General features: G+C 41.0%; 1 protein-coding gene across 2 annotated transcripts; it reads right to left on the reverse strand.

Moving 5' to 3' along the window:
- Nucleotides 1-138: 138 nt before the first annotated feature.
- On the reverse strand, nucleotides 139-21,834 carry Pus7l (pseudouridine synthase 7 like). Of its 2 annotated transcripts, XM_087899203.1 has the most exons (10): nucleotides 21,689-21,810; nucleotides 19,926-20,221; nucleotides 17,356-18,280; nucleotides 15,058-15,217; nucleotides 12,583-12,775; nucleotides 9,047-9,145; nucleotides 7,216-7,297; nucleotides 5,849-6,126; nucleotides 3,812-3,865; nucleotides 139-1,361 (listed from the first exon to the last, which is right to left on the reverse strand). In XM_087899203.1, the coding sequence occupies exons 1-10, from the start codon at nucleotides 21,732-21,734 to the stop codon at nucleotides 1,038-1,040; spliced, it is 2,457 nt and encodes an 818-aa protein (XP_087755329.1). In that variant the 5' UTR covers nucleotides 21,735-21,810; the 3' UTR covers nucleotides 139-1,037. The 2 variants fall into 2 exon arrangements, with proteins under 2 accessions (XP_087755329.1, XP_048300731.3); XM_048444774.3 differs by lacking the exon at nucleotides 19,926-20,221 and having other exon boundaries at nucleotides 21,689-21,834.
- Nucleotides 21,835-21,884: the final 50 nt, after the last annotated feature.

A 21,884-nucleotide genomic window follows, 5' to 3' on the forward strand; every position in this document is an offset into this window, starting at 1 on the left:
AAATATGTCACCGCCTTCTATCAAATTTAAATGATATGGCACTGGCAAGGATGATTTAAAACAAGCTAATGATTAGGATTACCAAACAGACAAAATGTTTTCTTTTATCTAGCATAAAACACAAACACAATTCCATGGTAATTTAGAAAACTGATAATGTCTTTATTTCCAAAAAAACATCAATAGCAGATCCAATGTGTGAGAGATGGGATGTGAGGAGATCTCAGCCTACAATCTGAGCTTTGGGTCATAGAAAACAGAACAAAGGGTTAGGGGATCAGGTAAAAACTTGTATGAAAAAGTTGAATGAAAACGTTGCCTTCCTCCAAGATGATGTCATGTGCAAGTCACTTTAAGAACAAATAATATTCCCTTGCATGACAAACCGGAAAGGGTGGTCTTCACTTGTCCTGTCACGGTGGTTTTTCTGTCACCTGGCTTTCCCTTTCAAAGCAGAGGAGAGGGCGCTCTCTCTCCACGTGGCTCTTAAGTGTGATCCCCGGCAGCCAGTGCCCAGAGCAGGGTTCTCAAGTCTGGAACTTTCCTGACTGGAGTAGAAATCCCCGAAGCATGAGGAAAGACTGTAGTCACATAGCTTTAAACCAGTGGTTGTTTCTCAACCTCCCTAAGGCTGCGACCCTTTCAAACAGTTCCTCAAGATATGGGAACCCCCAAATGTAAAATTATTTTCGTTGCTACTTCATAACTGTAATTTTGAATTTCGTAATTTATGCTTAGGATCGTAATATAAATATCTTTTAGATAGATGGTTACCAAAGGGGTCGTGACCCACAGGTTGAGAACCACTGCCTTAGGCCTCAGATGTCTCTGATGAAAGGGTAGCTGGGTAGTCAAGTTCTAGGACCTCTGCCTTGGGCTTCTTGACTGCTGTGGCCTTCAGATTTCACAGTACCCTGAGAGGCTGGAATCTGATGAATTAAAGTATCAGTGACTCAGTTTAAACCTCTCCACTAAAGTCCTGTGTTCATTTCCAACAGTTGAAGAACCAGACACACGACTCCATCACGGCCGCTGGTTTAAATATCACCTTTCATCATTTCCCGCAGACAAACAGTAGCATAACAGGAAGCATCAAGATCAAAGGAGATGGACAGGGATGAGGTTACATCATCGGTGTGGGACCCTTCCACATTAGCATCGGAGTCAGAATGGACTAGTTGGTACGACACATTGTGGGGATGTTTCAAGATGTGCCGGTAGCATCCTGGTACATTCAGCTTCAGGGCGGGCACTCTAAACCTAGAGGCTTGCAGTCCATCCCTGCTGAGGACTCCACGGAACCACTGCCCTACTTTGTTCTCTGGGTACTGAACGCTGTATCCAAGAACTGGCAGAACCACCTGGGGAGGGCAGGGAGAAACCACAATACATGGATTAGCCTTCAGAAAGATATGCCATCATATTTTACCTTTATGACTGCAACCCAGATTTGTCAAAACAGTGTCAGGCTATAAATATGACAGCTTGACCAAAACATTTTGAATACTACCTAGGATGCCTTTATCATTATTGGTAAAGACAAGGATAACTAAAACCAAGGACTAAGGAGAATTAAGGTCATTAGCTTATATCAGCCAAAATTCAAAATTCAAAAATAAAGGTTGATTTAATTATTCAGTAAGGACTCCACATCCAAAAGCATGCAACCCTAAAGCAAGAGTCTTCTGTGAAACAAAGAACTGTCTCTCTACTGCTGGTCATTGCTATTTTGGATGATAATCTGAAATTCCTTTTAATAAAAAACAACAAAGTCATCACTCAACAGAAATATTTTCATTTTGTCAGCTGTATGTGCATGAGTAAACTGTGATCTACAGAGGCTTTTCTCCTGGGATCTGTACAGGTTTTCTCCTGGGATCTACACAGGTTTTCTCCTTTGCTGACCACTAGACAGCATGTCTGTATACTAAAATGCATTTAGAAAAACAGGCACAACCTCCAAATATAGATGAATCTCAAAGAAGCCAGGCACCGAAGGCCGAGGCAGGGCCATGGGCTGGAATCCAGCCGGGGCCACAGCTAGGCTTCAGAACCTTGACTCACCTATGACCCACATTATAAAATTGTATATGATCCTAAGAATAAAACTCCATAAAATTGGTATAAAAACCAAACACTTACTGATAATAAATCATAAAAGATTTATTTCAAGACAATTCGATACATATATAATTCTGCCATTTATTAAAGACAATTTCATTATCAAAGTTATTAAAGCAAACATGCATACCAGTGAGATGATATGCTCTTTCTTTTCATATAAATAAATCATTAACTCTTGCCTGGACATTTGAAACCATAGGATGGAAAGCATTTTCAATGTTTTCAGAGTTGACAGATATTTGGATTTTGTAATCTTTGGCACTAAGGGTACCATTTCATATAAGCACATAGCCCAAAAGGGCAGAGGAATATTTAGAGTCATTTCATAAAGTGTTGGAAATTCTGTCCTAATTCCAAATCAAAACTCATTTCACTATCTTTTTTATGATACTCAGGTCAGCAACCAAAACAGCAACTTTTAAAATCAAGTACTCTAACACAATACAGCCCAAGCACATATCAATATTCACATGCTTATAAATGGTGGTAGGAAAATAAGTCTTTGCTTTCCAGAAGTAAACCATGTTTTTTTAAGAAAACTTGTGTGCACAACAAAATCTACAATTGATAATATGTAATGGTCTGGGATCTGAGCTGAGGTATTTCAGGCATAACCATCATCATCATCACCATCATCCATCAGCATCATCAGTCATCATCATTACCATCATCACCATCACCATCATTCATCACCATTATCATCATCACTGGCATCATCATCACCATCATTCATCACCAAAATCCTTCACCATCATCAATCATCATCATCAATCACCATCATCATCATCAATCACCATCATTCATCACCATCATCATCAATCACCATCATTCATCACCATCATCAATCACCATCACCACCATCATCATCATCAATCACCATCATTCATCACCATCATCAATCACCATCATTCATCACCAACATCATATCAATCACCATCATTTATCACCAACATCATCATCAATCACCATCATTCATTACCATCATCAATCATCATCATCATCATCATCACCATCATCATCACCATCACCATCATCATTATCAATCATCATCACCATCACCATCATCATCTACAATGCTAGACAGGTACACACAGAGCAAAGTTGCTACACAGAACCAAGTCTACAATGAAGCCACATGATGCAAAACTAGTGAATGCATCTAGAAATGCCTTGGGTCCATTTTGCATTTGATTTTTAATTCATTTTCTATCCCTATACATTCGGAAACCTTGGATTGCTACAGAAATTTCACAACCTCCACATTTAATCATGGGATCACAACCTACAGTCTAAGAAGCTGGAATATAGAAAGATACACATTTATGTAACTTTTTTCAAACATAAAACCACAGTGATCACAGTGATAGAAATTAAATCAGTGGTTCCCATGAAATAGGATTAATATAACCCTGGAAATAGGATTAATGTGGAGGTCAAACATTGGGAAACACTGGAGGGAGACATGAACATTTGAGAAATGTATATAAAAACAAGCATAAGTTAAATTGTTAGGGTATAGATTATAGCATAATAGGTTTATTTAAGCCTAAATGTATTAATGAAGCATAAATTACTAAGATATAAAATAGAGCACTTCAAAAGTTACTTAGGAAGGGAAGGTCAGATTTGTCTTTCGTGGACAATGTTTACTTAAATTTAAGTGATGGTAACTTTTAACCAAACTTACCTGGTGTATTGTGTATGTGTTTGCAGATTCCTCTTCCTTGGTCACCAGATGAACCTAGTTTCATACAATACAAAGGAAATGAGCAGTTTCCCACTGTTCAGATTACCACAGTGTTTCCTAAGTCTGATGTATACACGGAATATACGTATGTTCAAACACAATCTTTTTATAATAACCTGTCTCCAGAGGAGCCCCCGACATAAAAGACAGACCAGTTCTTTCTGCTTTAACCACGCACTACTGAAGCTGAAAAGCGGCAACAGTGGCTGCCTGGAGGCGACACTTTCCTCAGTCACCAATGATGCCAAACCGAATGTCTGCTTCTGTATAGCCAGCCCCTACCTTCCACCGCCCCTTTCCCCAGGAAAGACAGCAGTATTTTATTCAGCCATCTTTTTTGTAGGTGTTTGTTTGAGAGGACAGTAGAAGGCATCCAAAAGCCAAAAGGGAAATAAAGTCATGTGATAAATTAAGTCTGAGAAAGTTTGCTACCCAGCATCACAGAATACAGAGCTCTTGGCTGGAGAGACGCTCACTGTTAGGAGCACCGCTCATGCAGAGGACAGAATCGGCGATGCAGCTGTGCCTGAATAAGTCGTGAGTTTTCACACATAGGGACAATAAATGCCTGCTGGATTTTTTTTTAATTAGGTTGAGATGTCTATTACCTGACATAAACTAGCCTTAATTCATACATCATGGAGTCTCTCCCTGATCTAGTAAAGACTTCTTTATACAGAGTTTAGTCTACCTTTCTTCTAGTTCCGAAGGGCTGGGTCTTCAGGTTCCTCCAGAGGAGACCCACTTAGACTCCTATATCTTTTTAGGTGCACTACATGTGCCAAAATATGTTCTAAATTTTTCCTTTTCCATCTGGGCTTCAGTTCTCACTCTTAAAAAAAATAGAAGTCCAAGGACTAGACCTCTGAAATCCTTTACTCCCCTAAAATCCAACCGTTTTTGCAATGAATAACATGAAACACTACCCAGGGTCTTGTCCCTGGTTTTAACCATGTTAAAACTGACTTAAGATAATGCTAGAGAAAACTTCTTTGTTCCTTTATTTTACACTATTATGGGAATTCTCACAAGACTTAGGGAACTCAGCATCACTAATTAGTTCAAAGCTATATACATAAAAATGCCACATGGACAGGGAAGAAATGGAAAAAGCAAGTTATATAAAAATAGTCATGACATAACTTCATTAATATAAACGTCATAAAGTCACATGTACATAAAACCACATGTCTAGGAAAGAAACATAGCATCCTCTATACTCATAACATCATAGAACTTATGCTTTTATCTTTTAAGCTGTACATCTACACCTGTCTTTCCTTGGCATTATACACAAATAAAAGTCACTCAGGGGAAAGCAGGGAGCAGGCTGACGAGCCATGTGGACAACAAGGAGGCAAGGGAAAGCGCCTTGCTGTGTGTGCAGACACGCCAGCTCTGCACGGTGTGATCCTTGTCTTTAAGAGGGCAGCTTAACACATCTAGGGCATTACACGAACAGGTCTGTCTATCTGTTTTTGAGATGTGCTCTTTAGAGAGAGCTTTACCACCTTTCATTGCAAACCACTGACTGCTTCTTCACTTAACAACATATATTGACTCCCAGCCGTCAGCAAAGTAAAGCCTGAGATCACTGTGTGATATTTTGACCATATTCTGACAATAAAACTTGCTTGAGTCAGGCGGCAGAGCTAGCCACTAGCTGACCAAAATTAACCATAGAGGTTTTGGAGGACTGAAGACAGATAGGAGACAGGAAGTAGTAAGGTGGGGCTGGAAGAGGATCTCAGCCTTTTGGATGGGGAATGGAAGAGACAGGAGGTCACTGGTGGCTTCTCCGCTACTTCTTTGATCATGCAGATTCCTATCCCAATATCTGAATTCCAATTTTTGATAAAGGATAATTAGAAAAAAAAGAATAATTAGATAAATGATTCAGGAGATGAGCAAACGGAAATGTTTTCCAATTACTGTCTCTGGTGTGGCAAGTCACCTCCTTGATTGACGGATACTCACTTTACTGCTAGGGACATGCTCGTCATCCTCTTCGTCCAAGCAGGTCAGGTCCCCCTCCACCACTCTGGACCCATAGGCTGCAAGTCTGTAAGACGCTGCCTCATTCCAAATCTTGCTACTGTATGCGTGGATGTAGAATATGCGCATGGAATGAGGAAAAGAGAACCAGGCCTGGATACAGCCTTCCTCTGTCACGCCAAAGCGATGCAGTGACTCCAGCAGAGCCCGCTCTCGAACTCGGAACTCAGGCATTAGTGACAGCGTGCCTTTCGCGTCCTCTGAAATGGAGGACAAATCAGCTGGTAGGCACCGCCCCTGCAAAGCTACCTTTTACAAGCAGTCTAAATGAGAGGCAATCATTTTGTGGAGACATTGAACACTACTGGTTAAATCCAATTATACTTTTAAAAACTTGCTTTTTTTCTTTTTAAACTTTTATTTTCCTTAAAAAATAAGAAAGGTCAAGTGAGTCTAGCATAAGGAAGGGCTGGCCAGATTCCTTTCCTCAGAACAGAGTTAATCTAATTCAGAAGACTGACCAACAAAGAAGAACTAATCACAAGGGATTAAACAGTACACTGGAGGAACCTAGGAGTTTCTGAAGAACTGTTATAGACATACAGTAGAAAGATGAATAAATCGTGACAATTTGTATCCTACCTAATGAGTTTTAAAACATGTATTGCTGAGCCCCAAAGATGCTTATTCATGGAGGACCTTGTAACTGCTATTTAACAAAAGTACTGGGTGCTCCTTGGGTGCATAAAGCTTCGGAATCACTGACAAGAGAATTACTGTCTCAGATTCTACAAGAGGAAAAAAATCACATGTGGACAGCAAAGCCGTCACTCACCTGCTGCCACACTCAGAATCATAATCGCATTTCTTTAGTGTGTCTGCAAACAGTGCTATGCACACACATCAAATCAAGTTTCAAAGAGGAGCCAGGAATACACGACAGCTCCTCAGAAACAATTCCTAAAGGACCTGACGTCACAGATGAATTCCACTCAGCCGGAGGCTTTGTTGGTTGCTGTGCCTACTGCCATCAGCGCGGTGTGGAGCAAAACCCCCCTCCTACAGGACGTCAGTGAAGGAAGACTAGGGAGAGACTTCCCGCCTCTCCTTACCCCACAGTACAGGTAGAACAGACAAAAGTCCAAGCAAGCCAGATAAAAGGAAGTACCTGCATTAGGCGGCCAAACGATTCAAAGTACAAACCGTTCCCATTCTTCCTCCACTCTAACAGTCCCCCAGAGCTCAGCTACGCCTGCCATTTCTCAGTGTGTGCACTTGACGGACAGGCCCACGCAGGGTATTTTTATCTGTGTCTGTATTACCATAGATCAGCAAAGAAACTTACATACCAGTTTGAAGAAAGTATGTCTTTGCTTTATTTACAGGATCATCCACGTCTTCTGGTGTAAGAAATAATTTTATGGCCTTCACCTTGAAAAATTAACCAAGTAAACAGGTTTTAAAAAATGGCAAATTACTTTCTGAAAAAGGTGCAAATTCTTGGGCATCTGGAAAGGACAGAAAATGTTGTACTTTCTTCCTTGAGCTTTCAACATTTAATAAGTTTCACACGTAGAGATGACCCTTCCACACAGACCAAAAGTGGAGACGCCCCGACCTCGAGCATCGCATTTCTGTCCCTCCGTATTCAGCCAAGATACAAACAGCCTAAATACGCAGACTTAGCCGACACACAACAAAAACAGCAGAGGAATCAACAATATCATGCCATTAGTTTCACCTATATTCTCAAGTTCTTTGAAATTTTGGTTCTTAAAAAATAAGTTAGGGTTGGCACGATGACTCAGCCACCAAGCCTGATGACCCAAGTTCAGTTCCCAAGACTCACGCAGTGAAAAGAGAGAACTGACTTTGGCAAGTTGTTCTCTGACCTCCAAACTGGCAAAACATAATAAAAAGTGTCAACTTTAATATTTGATTTAACATTTTAACAATATAAGTCATTTGCATCTATGATGCTTCTTTTTTAATTTAAAAAAAACTATCTACTTAATTCCTGTTATTTTATTTCTGGGTATGTAGCTCACAGTATGAAAGCAACTTAAAATAATACATTCATCCCAATTTCCATTCTGTCTTCTTCTATAGTATTTATCCAAACAAATATTCATAAGAAGCTAATACATCTGTGGTGGCTGATTTTCTGACAGCTTGACACATGCCAAGGTCGTCTGGGATGAGGGAGTCTCAGTTAAGAAAATGTCCCCACCAGATTGGCCTGTGAGCAAGTTTGTAGAGCATTTTCTTGATTAATGATTGATGTGGGAGGACCCACTTGATTGTGGGAGAGTGGACCTTGATTATTAAAAAAAAAAAAAAAAAGAATACGCTGAGCAAGCCATGGGAGCAAGCCTGTAATCAGTGTTCCTCGTGGCCTCTGTCTCAGTTCCTGACTCAAGTTTCTGCATTGGCTTCTTCTGATGACGGACTGTCATTTATATAACAAACCAGCCCTTTCCTCCCTGGCTACTTTTGGTCATGGTGTATTATCACAACTATAGGAAGCAAACTAAGACCACAACTGAGCAATTCTGGAGCCTCTGACATATGCTGTGTGGGATGCGATGGGTAGAACACTATCCTAGAAAGGATGAACAATTTCAACAAGCGAATTATAACAAAGTATGACAAGATGAGAAGTCCCAGATCACAAATCAGGGAACATTTAAGTTGAGGTACAGAATGTAAGGATTAGGAAAGGAACGCTTTAAGCAAAAAGATGTGGCATGCCAGCTACAGGAACTGGCCTCCTAGTTAGCTCTTATGAGGTCCTCTCTGGGTACTTATGCCTAGCACAGTCCTCTCCCACATGTACAAGGTCTGGTATATATGAGCAGAACTCAGCACGGCTAAAGGTCCATCCCTTTGCCTGGCTTGTGGAGCTGTGAGTTGTTCTACCAGAGGATCTTTTATTCAGTTACATTGGTCAAGTCTACGTCATCTCAAATAAAAGTTAAACACAAGGTCAATGTATATAGCTTTCTTTCTTATCATGTGACTCCAAGAATACAGTAGCTGCCTAGCAGATCCCCAAGGATATAAAACATGATGCATGATGTGTGTGAGTGTATGTACATGCCACAATTAAGTGTGATATATGAAGAATATGGAAGAAGTACAAATGATTATAATTAAGATTATATTTATGAAAACTCATACCATTTCATTCTTCAGCAAAGCCAATCCGATTTGGTCTGTCTGAATTTTCCTTCCTTTTCCAAATCTCTGTGGTCCATAGTAATTCACAAAGCCTTTGTTCTATGGATATAACAGAAAATAATAAATTAGAACTTCATAAATACAGTATGTCAAAGTATAATCAAAACATTTCTCTTCATATTTAATTGAGAAATCCAGTAATCACCAATAGTACAGAAGAGCCAAAAGGTCTGAGAAATGCTAACCGGTTACACACCAAACAGAGAATGGGGCATATTCAAATCAGCCTGGGAATCCTCAGAGGCCGTGTGCAGAGGGGAGATAAAGTAGAGAAGAGAGAGTGCCGAGACTCAAGACCTCCCTAAGTTGTGAGACTCTGTCTTGGAAAACCAAACCAACCAAAATTTATCACGTAAAACCAATGGTGACCAAAGCTTTACGACTTTATGATAGCCTTCTATTCCCAACACTGAGGATCCCTGCGCACACGACCTGAAGAGCTAAGCCAAGCGAGATGAGGTGTACTGGATACGCTGCACATTAAACCTGCATCTCATCCCCTCTCACGGTCTTTCTTGTTTTGAGATTCTTCTGCTGTGGGGAGAACAGGACAAGGGGAAGACTTCTGTTCCCATCCCGCAAGCTTTGTCCCTTTCAGTTAGTCACTTACCCTTTCGTTCACCCCAGCTTCTCTCTGTTATTTCCCGAGGATGAACAAAGTCACCTCTGGATGCTATGTTTTAAAACTGTCATTACTCAGAAGAAATATGTGATTACAATTGGTGTGTGTGTGTGTGAGAGAGAGAGAGAGGGGGGGGCATGCATGGTCAGGAGGCCCAGGGGCTTTCTTGAAAATTAAGCGTATTCCACAGTTTATGAGAGAAGCACTTATTCAACCAATAACCATGACTGAGCACCAACTCAAGGCTTGTCAACGAAGGAGGCTAAGGGAATTTGTTATCAGAACAGCACAAAAGCAACTGCAGACAAGGGGCATATTCCCTATAATAAATCTCAGCTTTTTGAAAGTTATTTCGAATTTATATAAAACAGTATTGGAAAGCTTAGGATAGCTGGAATTATTATCCCTCTGAATTATTAGATATAAGCAGAGCTATACTCCCTAAAGAAAACATCAAGGAACCCTTATTTCAGGCTGCTTCACTTCTCATAGAGAGCCTGTTAAAGTCTACCGGCTGTTAGAAGGGCACGGCAGGCAAGGAACTCCCCATGCAGGCCTCATGACCTCATTTGCATCCCTGAAGTCACAGTGGAAGGGGAAAACTGACTCCTAAAAGCTTTTGCATACAAATGCATGTGCACACTCGCACACACACGTACACATACACAAACTCACAGAGTCACACAGACACACACATGCACACTCACACACAGACACACGTTCTCTCTCTCTCTCTCTCTCTCTCTCTCACACACACACACACACACACACACACACACACACACACAGACATGCACACACACTACTAAATAAACTCAGATTTTAAAAGAGGAAGCTGCCTAAAGCTAAGATTGTTTCCGATGGGACCTTCTCAACAGGCAATGTGTTTTCACAAATATCAAAACAGACCTGCTCATTCATGCTATCCCTCAGCATTCACAGAAATCCCTTTAAGACATTATTTTAGTAAGTTTTCAGAAGGAAAAAAAAAGTAGAACTTTTAGGTGGGTCAGTCATTGTACACAGATTGTACACAGAGTATACAATCTGAGAAGTATTATGTACAATTCAAATTATGGAATTTCAAGTTCTTTGTTTGTTTTGCATTCCCACCTATGGCCACTTCTACACAAGGGCAGCTAACTGACTGCAACTGGAACCATAGGCCCACAAAGTCGTCAAGACATTTACTATGGAGCCCTATGGAGAAGTGACACCAAAGGTTATGGTTGTGTGTGCACCTTTAAATGCCTAATGGGTGTGGCTTAAAACCTCGGAATTATTGCATGGTGGCTGAGTAGGTTATGTACATATGTCCTACTCAGCCTGTACAAACATATGAAACAATTAAAGAAACAGAGTCGGGCAGTGATGGTACAAGCCTTTAATCCCAGCACTTGGGGGGCAGAGGCAGGTGGATCTCTGTGAATTTGAGGTCAGCCTGGTCTACAACGCAAGTTTCAGGACAGCCAGGACTCTTACACTGAGAAATTCTGTCTCAAAAAGAAGGAAAAAGGAAAGGAAGGTAGGAAGGAAGGAAGGAAGGAAGGAAGGAAGGAAGGAAGGAAGGAAGGAAGGAAGGAAGGAAGGAAGGAAAAGGAAGGAAAAAAGGAAGGAAGGAGGGAGAGAGGGAGGGAGAAAAGAAGGAAGAAAGAAAGGCCATGAATTTGAGAGACAGCAAGTGGGGGCTGGTAAAAATGAAAGGGCTTGAAGAAAGGAAAGGAGGAAAACAAATACATAAAACATGTAATTATGTCTTAAAGAGTAAAAAAATATTAAGTAAAAAAAATAATGTCTACAATTTATAATTCATATGCATTAAAGAAAAGCCAACAGTAGGCAAGAAAAGCAAAAGATGTGTACAGCTCTCAAAAGTAAGGTACCTATTTACCCAAGATATCTAGAGGAAAACAACTGAACAAAGTGGCCACAGTGTGAACAGCTGTCTAAACTACCACACACTCCTGAGGGAAGACACTAGAGAGAACGTGTCTCAGAGAGCCTCTTCTTCTGGGATCCACACACTCCTGAGGGAAGATGCTAGAGAGAAACTGTCTTTTTTTAAAAAAATATTTATTTATTTATTTATTATGTATATAATATTCTGTCTGTGTGTATGCCTGCAGGCCAGAAGAGGGCACCAGACCCCATTACAGATGGTTGTGAGCCACCATGTGGTTGCTGGGAATTGAACTCAGGACCTTTGGAAGAGCAGGCAATGCTCTTAACCTCTGAGCCATCTCTCCAGCCCCCGAGAACCTGTCTTTTGTTGTAGCCCGCTTTCTCTTGGACCACCAACCAGTTCCCAAATTAAGACACGAATGCTTACTTAGCCTTAGCTTAGACTTGCCCCACTAGCTCTTATAACTTAATTTAATCTGTTTCTCTTCATCTGCATTTTGCCTTGGGGCCTTTTTACCTTTCCGTATGTCCTACTTTTCCTGCTTCCTGTGTGTCTGGCTGGCTGGCCCTGAGCCTCTCCCTCCACAGCCTATAGTCCTCCTCCTAATTATTCTCTCTGCCCACCAGCCCTGCCTATCCCTCTTCTGCCTAGCTATTGACCATTCATCTTTTAATTGGACCAATCAAGTCCCTTAGGCAGGCAAGGTGAAATAGATATAACACATCTTTACATAGTTAAAGCAATATTCCACAACACAGTGTCTTTTAATTTATGTTTTGTTTTAATATAAAACACATCAAGAAAGCAAAATAGGCTAACATTTAATTATCATTTTAGAAATTAATTACATATGCACACATGTCACAAAAATTATCTTTTTTTTTTTTTTTTTTGGTCTGAGAGGATTACAGAGATTTCCCTGCAATCAAATTTCAAACTGTGTTTTCTCACCTTAACATTTTCTATCGCCTCCAAAACTCTCTCCCTCAGGCTCGCAGCATCGTTCATGTGATTTCTGAGATGTCTGATGACAATTTCAAAGTGGTTTCCTTTGAGCTGACCAAGTCTCAGGGAATCACCCACAGACCGAATATTAAACACACTCATTCTCTTCTTTCTGATTTCTTTTTCAATATTTTTCAACCTATAAGTGATAAATCATATAATCAGCTAAATCTAAATTTAAAAATAAAATTATATAATATATAATATATCACAGCTTTAAAACGATAGTTGCCAGGCAACTCCTATCAAAATATACGTACGATGAGTGGCTGGAGAGATGGCTCAGCGGTTAAGAGTATTGGCTGCTTTTACAGAGGACATAGTTTGATTCCCAGCACTCACATGGTAGCTCACAAGCATCTGTAACTCCAGTCACAGGGGTTCCAGCACCCTCTACTGGCCTGTACTCCGGCAAAACACCCATACACGTTAAATAACTATGTGAAATGTTTGGGGGAAATTCTAAATTAATGTTAGTGAATAAGCACTAAATATTCACTGTTACAGGACTAGACTAAGAAGTTAATTTGGCAGCATGAGCAGGTGTGTCAGCTGTCTGCCTTCCCCTAGCTAGAGTGGCAGAGGCTCCTAATGCTCCCTCCTGTCCTAACTTGTCCTTCTCGGTGTCTCTCCCAACATTACTGAAGAACATCAGAGAGGCTGTTCTGAACACTTCCTTACTCAAACCTTCAGCTCTCTCTCTGCAAACTTTTAAAAACTAGATTTTAGGCCGGTCGTTGGTGGCGCACATCTTTAATCCCAGCACTTGGGAGGCAGAGGCAGGCGGATCTCTGTGAGTTAGAGGCCAGTCTGGTCTACAAGAGCTAGTTCCAGGACAGGCTCCAAAGCTATAGAAACCCTGTCTCGAAAAAACAAAATAAATAAATAAATAAATATAAATAAATAAAAAAAAAACTAGATTTTAAGATCATGCTTTTTTTCTTTAAAAAAAGCCAATATTTTTTCTTCATATATATTTTTCTAGTTCTTATTAAAATACTTATTTTATTTAGTAGGGATTGCTTGCTGTCCCTCTAAAATTTCTTAATTTCTAGATCCACTAGATACTGGTGCTTAAGGGTACTTGAAATCCCACACTCATGGGCCAAAGCAAGGTCATCTCTCTTCTCTTTCTAGGAACTAAGAACGTTTATTGCCTTTGGTTGTTAAAAATTAGCCTTCGTCTTACCAGTGTGATAACTGAAGTCCTATCATTCAGAGCATAAAAGCCGGTATTATATAGGCCTTAAAAGAATCTCCTTGCAAATAGTGCATGCTTAGTTTACACCTAAGTACTAAATTATGAATAGCACATCCAACTAGGAGGAACTCTGATGCATGACTCAGCTTGTGCAAGTTTAAGGAAAACACCCAGAAGTTGCAGACTGAAGTAAAAGAACATTAACCACAGTATCATTTATAAGGGGAAATTGGATAAAATCCATTTTTAAAAAACAGGAACCTGTTAAGTCTTTTATGAAAATTATTTTGCAACTCTCTCAGCAAAATCATAAAATATCATATTATTTTATGATAAATATACAAATTATACAGGGAGTATGGTTTTCATGTCTGAGATGTGTGCACTATGAAAAACATCTTGAAAACAAAGTGCTTACTGTGGTTATTTTTCAGTAGGGCAGGCATTCATGAACTTTTCTGTTTCTTAAATCTGAAGGCTAAAACTTCATTGCACTGAGAGGTAAAATTTGAGTCCTCTGCATTCTATTTAGTAAAAATGTATTTTAAACATAAGGACTTATGATAAAGGCACTATAATAAGAAAAAGATTTATAAATTTTATGTCTTCAATTACACTTTTCTGAATGCAAGTGCATATTTGAACATAGTATCAGATGTTTATGAACAATCCAGACAATTCAAAATCTGTTACTTGTCTGTTTCCACCCCAAAATTTCCTATTTTCCGTAAGATCTTTTTTCTTTGATTTATGTGTGTGTTTGTGTGAATGTTTGCCTTGTGCAAGGGAGCCAGGAGAGGTCAGAAGAGGACACTGGGTCCCATGGCGCAGATTGCAGGCAGTTGAGAGCTTCCCGTTCTGAGCACTGGGAACCAAACCTAGGCCATCTGGAAGAACAGGTAGTGCTTTTAACCCCTGAGCCATCTCACCAGCCCCAAACTTCATATATATTCAATGCACCTTTACACATACACAGGAGACAATTATTTTATTAATGCAGAATGTGCTTGGGTCAAGCAGTGTTTTAATGAATACAGCTTCTGTGTGATTATTTCAGGGCTAAGCTAGTTGGGTGGCCAGGGCAAAAAGCAGGCCCTCATGTTATATGTGCTGTTTGCCACGTAATTTGTTAGTGTTACCACTGATTGTAAGGATAAGCTGGCTCTGCTATTATTCTGCGTTTTAACCTTCTGCTTTACTAGAAAGCAACACCGTATTACCTCTCTGGAGTCACTTTTCTTACAACCATAGATTGATAGGTGATTGCTTTCTTGTCTTTAAGGCCTGCGTAACTGAAATCCGAAGGAATAACACCAAGTTTGATGGCTAAAAACCCAATTGCTTCAAACATCTCCAGATTTTCCTTTTGTAGGGTGAAAGCTGAAACAAAACAACCCTAGATTACAAAAAAGAAGACGTCGTTCCATGATTACATTCTTCACAAACTGGCAGTTTAGGATAACAGACCGAAAGTGAAGTGTGCTTTAATGGAAACACAACCTGCGTCACAGATCTCCGCTGTCACCTAAAAGCATTTGTTGGCCTGCTAAAGGCACACGTTAAAAATTCACATCCTCTCCCAGGGCTTACAGGTACACCTTCCAGTCTCCATATGGACCATTTCCATTCAGACATCCTAAATTTCAACACACAGGACTCTGGTTTGTCACATTTCTATTCAGTCTTCGGAATCCAATGACATCAGCCCTGCCTCAAATGCTTTTCAGGATCTAAGGTTGAATGCTCCATAGTAAGGACTGTGCTGACTTTACAAATCATCACATGACTGCCTATATTAATAGTTGCCAATCATAAAAAGCAAAGCAAAATGGTGGCTGCTGGGAACTGAACGGAAAGCATAATTATTTACTTGATACTAATGTCAGAATGGGAAAATGATTAGATTCAGGAGGCTAACAGCAGCAATGATGGGACACCATATCGATGTCCTTTATTCCATTAAAACGTACATTTAAGAATGACTAAAAAGATGGGCTGGAGAGATGGGGCAGCCATTAAAGACTAGGCTTGTGAAAAAAAACCCTCAAGAATGGATAAAATGGTAAAGTGTATGTAATATATATTTTACTGTAATTTTCATAAACATTTAGAGGGTGGTAAATTTACTACATAAATACAGATATGTGGTGTGTGCATACATGAGGCAGACAAAATTTTAACATGAGGTATTTTGATTCTTACAAAAGGTCATCTAAGCAAAATTTCTTTTTTTATTCTTGAACACTGATAGCTTTACACTGTCCTCTTAGAGAACCGATCATTCCAACTTCTGTAAAATTAATTTAAACTAATGGATGAGAAGATTCCCATGTCATGACTCATTATCCCAAATCCCTGATACGATTTCAGTGGTTTAAAAAGTTAGAAACCCTAGAGAGAGTTAAACCACACGCCAGCGGTTCTCTGCCTATATGTTAATCCATGCTTACTTTTCCTTCAAAATAGACGAACTTGTCCACAGTATTGCTTTCACCACATTTACATTCATGGATTTACATTCATGGTTTACATTCATGGATGCTAAGCTTTAAATACATGAAAGGCTTCATAAGTCCAAAGGGTTTACATACGCCTGTGGTTCCAGCACTTGAGAAGCTAGAGTTTGGGATCGGCCTCCATGAAGTGCGATCATGTCTAAGTAACAGCTCGGGGTTAGAGGGCTAGCCTTGCATGCACAAGGTCTTTGGTTCAATCCTGGGCAACGCAAAAGAAATCTCACCCATTTCGTTAAGAATTAATGCAATGTAAAACCAAACCCACATCACTGCAAACACAAACGTCTCACTTAGACCGGAATCCCCACGTAGCACAGCCTTGTTCCTGTGCCACATGCATGTGTACATGCTGCTAAATTAACTTATAAGATATGACCATTGGAAACACTTCCTACCCTCAAGCAAGACCAATTAACCTAAACTTACACTCTGATGTTTCATCGGATCCATCCATCCTAGGATGTCCTTATAGCCCCTAAAGGAGTAATTCTTAAAATTCCTGGAGGAACTGAGGAAACTCCACGCTAACCCTTCTGAGGCTGGAACTGGGGCAGGACTCAGAAACCTGTTCTTACAACATGCCGAGCAATCACAATGCTTGCTAACCCTGAGCATATGCGGGATGCCTTATGAGTCAAGTGTGCGGGCCCCATACACTACAGAGCATTCTTGCCCCTTCCCGAGGATGACAATATACCCATCTTACCGCCAAATAATTATAGGTGAGATTATCCTGAAAACAGAAAAATTAATACTCTCGAAACCACTCAAATACAAAACAATGGCTTCAACTCTATCCATTTGTGACTGTTGGCTGTAAATGCCTTTATTATCCATACTTAAGTACTTAATTTTCACATTCTGCATAATTTGCAAGGCTTCGTCTTTCTCTAAATATTCAGTTCCTATGTTCTTCACAATTGTTGTATGACCAGGCCTATCTATTCAAACTCCTCACCTTTCATAAATTTTACACAAGAAAACGACGATTTACGTAATTACCTGTATATACAGCTTTCCTCCTCTCGCAGTCATGACGAGCTCTCTTCCCACGTGTGCGCGCTTTCGCCCGGAACCTCACGGTTATGGCTGTGTTTGGATTCTCAGCACTGAGATTCTGCTCAGGGAAAGACTTGGTTTCCACGAGGTTTCCAAACTTCTTGTTGAGAAAATGGTGCACAGCTTTCCTGTGATCTTTGCTGGCATCCGGTTGAAAGGTGAACGTGGAATTTTCTCTCTTTGCATCCAAATATTTGAAAAAACCAAGTGCTTCTTCTTCAGATACCAAATGGCAGAGTTCTTTATACTCCAGGTTTGGCTTTACAAGGATTTCACTGTTTTTTCCTACGGTTATTAAAAAAGGAAATGTCTGCCTCACGGCACTGTGTAAGACAGCCCTTTGGCTTTTCTCAAGGATCCTCCCTAGTGAGAATTCCAGAGATGGCTCAACTGACTCGGTTTTTGACTTCCACATCCCTTGGACATCACAGGCAAACTGCTCCAGCAACGTATGAGTTTTTTCATCTAAAAGTGAACTCAGTAAGTCAACATTTTCTTTTTCACATTTCGAGGTCACACCGTTGACACTGTCTTCTTCATCCGAGCCAGACTGGCAACTCTGGTCACCATTGGTGTACCCAAGCAAGTTAGCAACGTCTTGGTCGCCTTCATGTTCTAAGAATACGTCTTGACTATTTAGCTTTGGCTTTTTGACAAAATGACTTGGCTCGGATTGTATTTTACTAATTTCAGAAACAGATTCACCAATGGCCTTACTGACTAATTGTCCCTGTTCATCAATCTCGGTAACAATGAAGTCACCTGGGGAGGCTTTTATAGTGCCCTGGAATCCAACATGATCATTAACGAAACATAAGGAACTAAACCTGACTCCATCATCTGTGTCCTCTTCCATTCTTAACAGTGCCTACAAAAGAAACAAAACAGGAACACAGGTAAGAATGAAATTGGTTTGTAACATCCACTCAGCTGTCTTCCTCTTAATTCTGTGGTTCATAAAAAGCACTAATAAATTACTTTATGGCTATAGGTGTATATCCCACTTTCACACAGCACACAGAATTAACTGTCTAACTAATTTGTGACCAAAGGAGTGATTTGTATCTTGATTTCCCATTCAATCTAAGCTTCTATTATCTAGAATTAAAATGACTCAATTTTAAGCTGGAGAAATGGCTCAGCAGTCAATCAAACTTCTTCTTGCAGAGGACCTCAGTTCAGCTCCCAGCACCCACACGGCAGCTCACAACCATCCCGAACTCCCGTGCCAGGGGATCCGCTGCCTTTGTCTGACCTCTGCTGCACCAGGCACACCTGTGGCACACATGCATACTTACACAGAAAACACATTATAACAAAAAAAGTTAATGGATTAAAAATGTTTAAATTTTTTTAAAAAGACATAAAATGGGTCAGTCTCAAGTTCATCTGAAAAGTAGTACCTTTAGGCCCATAGAGAAGAGAGAAGAAAATAGGTTTGTTTTTATAGTGATTGTCACCCGGGGAGCCTCGAGATCTCCTGGAGCTAATTCCAGAGATGATGTAGGTGGGCCTTCTGTCTATGTGTTATTTTCATTGGTTAATAAAGAGACTGCCTTGGCCCTTTGACAGGACAGAAAATTAGGTAGGCGGAGTAAACAGAACAGAATGCTGGGAAGAGGGCAATGAGACAGACGCCATGGAGCCAGTCACCAGGTCAGACATGCTGAATCTTTCCCGGTAAGCCACCACCTTGTGGTGCTACTCAGATTATTAGAAATGGGTTAATCAAGATGTGAGAGTTAGCCAGTAACTAACTCTCTAGAGATAATGGGTCAGGCAGTGTTTAAATGAATACAATTTGTGTGTTGTTATTTCCGGGGCTAAGCTAGCCGTGGGGGACTAGGGCGGGACGAAAAGCAGGCCTGCCCGCCGCTCCTCACTACACAGAGACACGTAGCAGTAGTATTTTTATACATTGGAAGTTAGATCATGAGGAAGAGCAAGACAAAAAAGTCGACAGTGAATAGGTGTGAGTAGTTCTTCAGACACATAAAGAAAGACTAAAGTCAGTCCTGGTCCTCCAGCTTTCTCTAAATTCCCCATAGGAAAGACACAAAAATCCCAAGCTGATGAGAGGATATTTCTACCGAATCACCGGCATCAGAGAAAGGAAACCATCATCATTGAGTTTTCTTGGAACGGTGGCACCAGAGCAATTCTACCAGGAACCCCACAGTAGGCACCACCAGCACCATCACGCACGGGGCTGTGGGAAGTAGCTTCACTGCTTGGCGCTTGCTTTTCCCATACTTTCCAAGTACTTTGTCATCTTAATCTAAACGACTTAGCAAACATCCGCCCTCCTTGGTCCTTTCCACTGGGCCATGAACAAATCGCAACAAATACTCTCTATCACCATTTCCACGTTTATTTTCTTTAACTGTTAAATTCCCCGCCATCCCTGCATTCCACGCCCTAACCGAATCCATCTTCTTCTGGGAAAGGAGGGTGCACATTTTTTTTTTCTTCCAACCCATGTACCTTAGATCTGGAGACTAGAATAACATTACCTGTTTGTTGACACTGATCTTTCCAAACAGGTCTTTCCCTTCTACCTCGGTTCCTTTGCAGATCTCATCCCGGGCTTTACCATTTTCCCACCTCGTCTCTGGGAACTCCTTCACTGAGACTTCCATCCTCTTGAGCAGATCCTCTTGGTCACCCACGTGGATCATGTTTCTAGCCCCATCCCACATTCCCGCAATCTCCTCCGCAGCCTCTGGCCCCCTCCGTAGCCTCTGGCCCCCTTTGTTTCGGCCATCCACTCTTCTCATTCTTACTTTCTCATCACCAAAAATGTTACCACCTATAGAAATCAATTTCCTCATCAAACCTGTTTTGACATTCTTCAACAGTTCCAACTCCCAAATTCTTAGGCATTGTGGCAGCCTTTTGACTATTTCTGTCTAGCCAACTATCATCTACTATGGGTAACACCCAAGACACTGTATTAAAAGGTAAACTGTACCACAAGTGTTCAAAAACCCTATTGTTACCTTTACAACAAAGTCTAAACTACCTACCCTGAGATTTTGTGCCCTGTCTATTCTGCAGTGTGACGTGTCTTTACCCCATTACCTCTAAACCACGGTTACACTCTCTAAAGGCTCTCCTCACTACCTTTGGGGCAATTTCCTGCTCAATCTTTTAGGATTCACATTCTCAGAGGTTTGCACTGACCAATAATCTAATCTATGGGAACCAGCAAGCCATTTTCTTTCAAAAAAAAAACCGATTTAATTTTCTGTACAGCAAATGTTTTTATTATTTACTGTCCATCTTCTTGAAGTCAGTGTCAATTCCACATGGGCAGGAATTCTACCTCATTCAATACTGATTAGCCCACATTTAGAATAGCACCAAGTGCATAATAGATGACCATAGCAGGTCTGCAATCAATATCGGTTGTTGGACAAAAACAACTGGAACATTGTAAGAGCTGTTATAGGGATGAGGAAGAAGGAAGAGTTAGCTTTTGTTTGTGATAATCAGAAATGGTACAATAAATTACCATTTATTATAATAAATCTATTATATAATATATATTATATATAAAATATATTATAATATAAATTATAATAAATTAATTATAATAAATTAAGTCTTTGATAATAGTTCAAGAGACAGAAGTGGGGCAGAAATACCACATGCAAGTACAAACAAAACGGGAAATATGTGGGAGGGAGAAAAAAAAAAACGGCCCAGAGCAGTGGGAAGAGGGAACAGGGTAGCAGTTTTGAAGAATACAGCTTAAGTCATCCTATGAAAAGTACTGAACGCTCTGTCAAGAGTTGGGATCTGCCTAGTGGAGGTGTTTCTAAAATGACTGATGGAACTCAGCAGTTAGCTGTGACCAAGCCCACAGGGGTCCACAGGACTCCAGATCCCTAGGGATTCTAGGAAAAGAAAGATCATATAAAGACAGTCTAGGCTACACGTGGGGACTGCAGCGACAGCGACGAAGGCATTTCAGCCAAGTAGGTAGCAAAGCAGCGGATGCAAAGACGGGCGAACCGCGGGGCGCGGGCTAGGCTGGCAGGAGCTCCTCAGCTGCTCCTCAGGGCGAGCCAAGGCTGTGGGGGACCCAGCCCTGGAGATCTTCAGCCCCGACCCTGCTCCCGCCGGCGGCCGCCACGCCTTCCTCCCCACTCCCGGTCCCGCGCCACCCCTGTCCATGTCGCCCTTCTCGGGGCCACCAGCATCCGGTCTTCCACGTCCACCACTCTTACACCCACGCGTAACCCAGCATCCCACTAGACTTTGCCGGCTCTACCTCGCTTCCGAGAGAACGCGGTCCTCCCGGTGGCCACAGTGCGCATTCCCGGAAGCCTTCGCCTGCGCAGCCTCCTAACGGGACATTTAAAGGGACAGGCTCCCACTTGTGTGGCTCCTCCCTGGGTGAAGAGCCTCCCTTAGGCACGTAGAGCAGCAGAGGGCGGGGAGAGGAAGGCGTGGCCTTCCGGGTTGGC

Source organism: Myodes glareolus, chromosome 19 (assembly GCF_982192425.1).
Source record: "Myodes glareolus chromosome 19, mMyoGla1.1, whole genome shotgun sequence".
NCBI classification, from domain to species: domain Eukaryota; kingdom Metazoa; phylum Chordata; class Mammalia; order Rodentia; family Cricetidae; genus Myodes; species Myodes glareolus.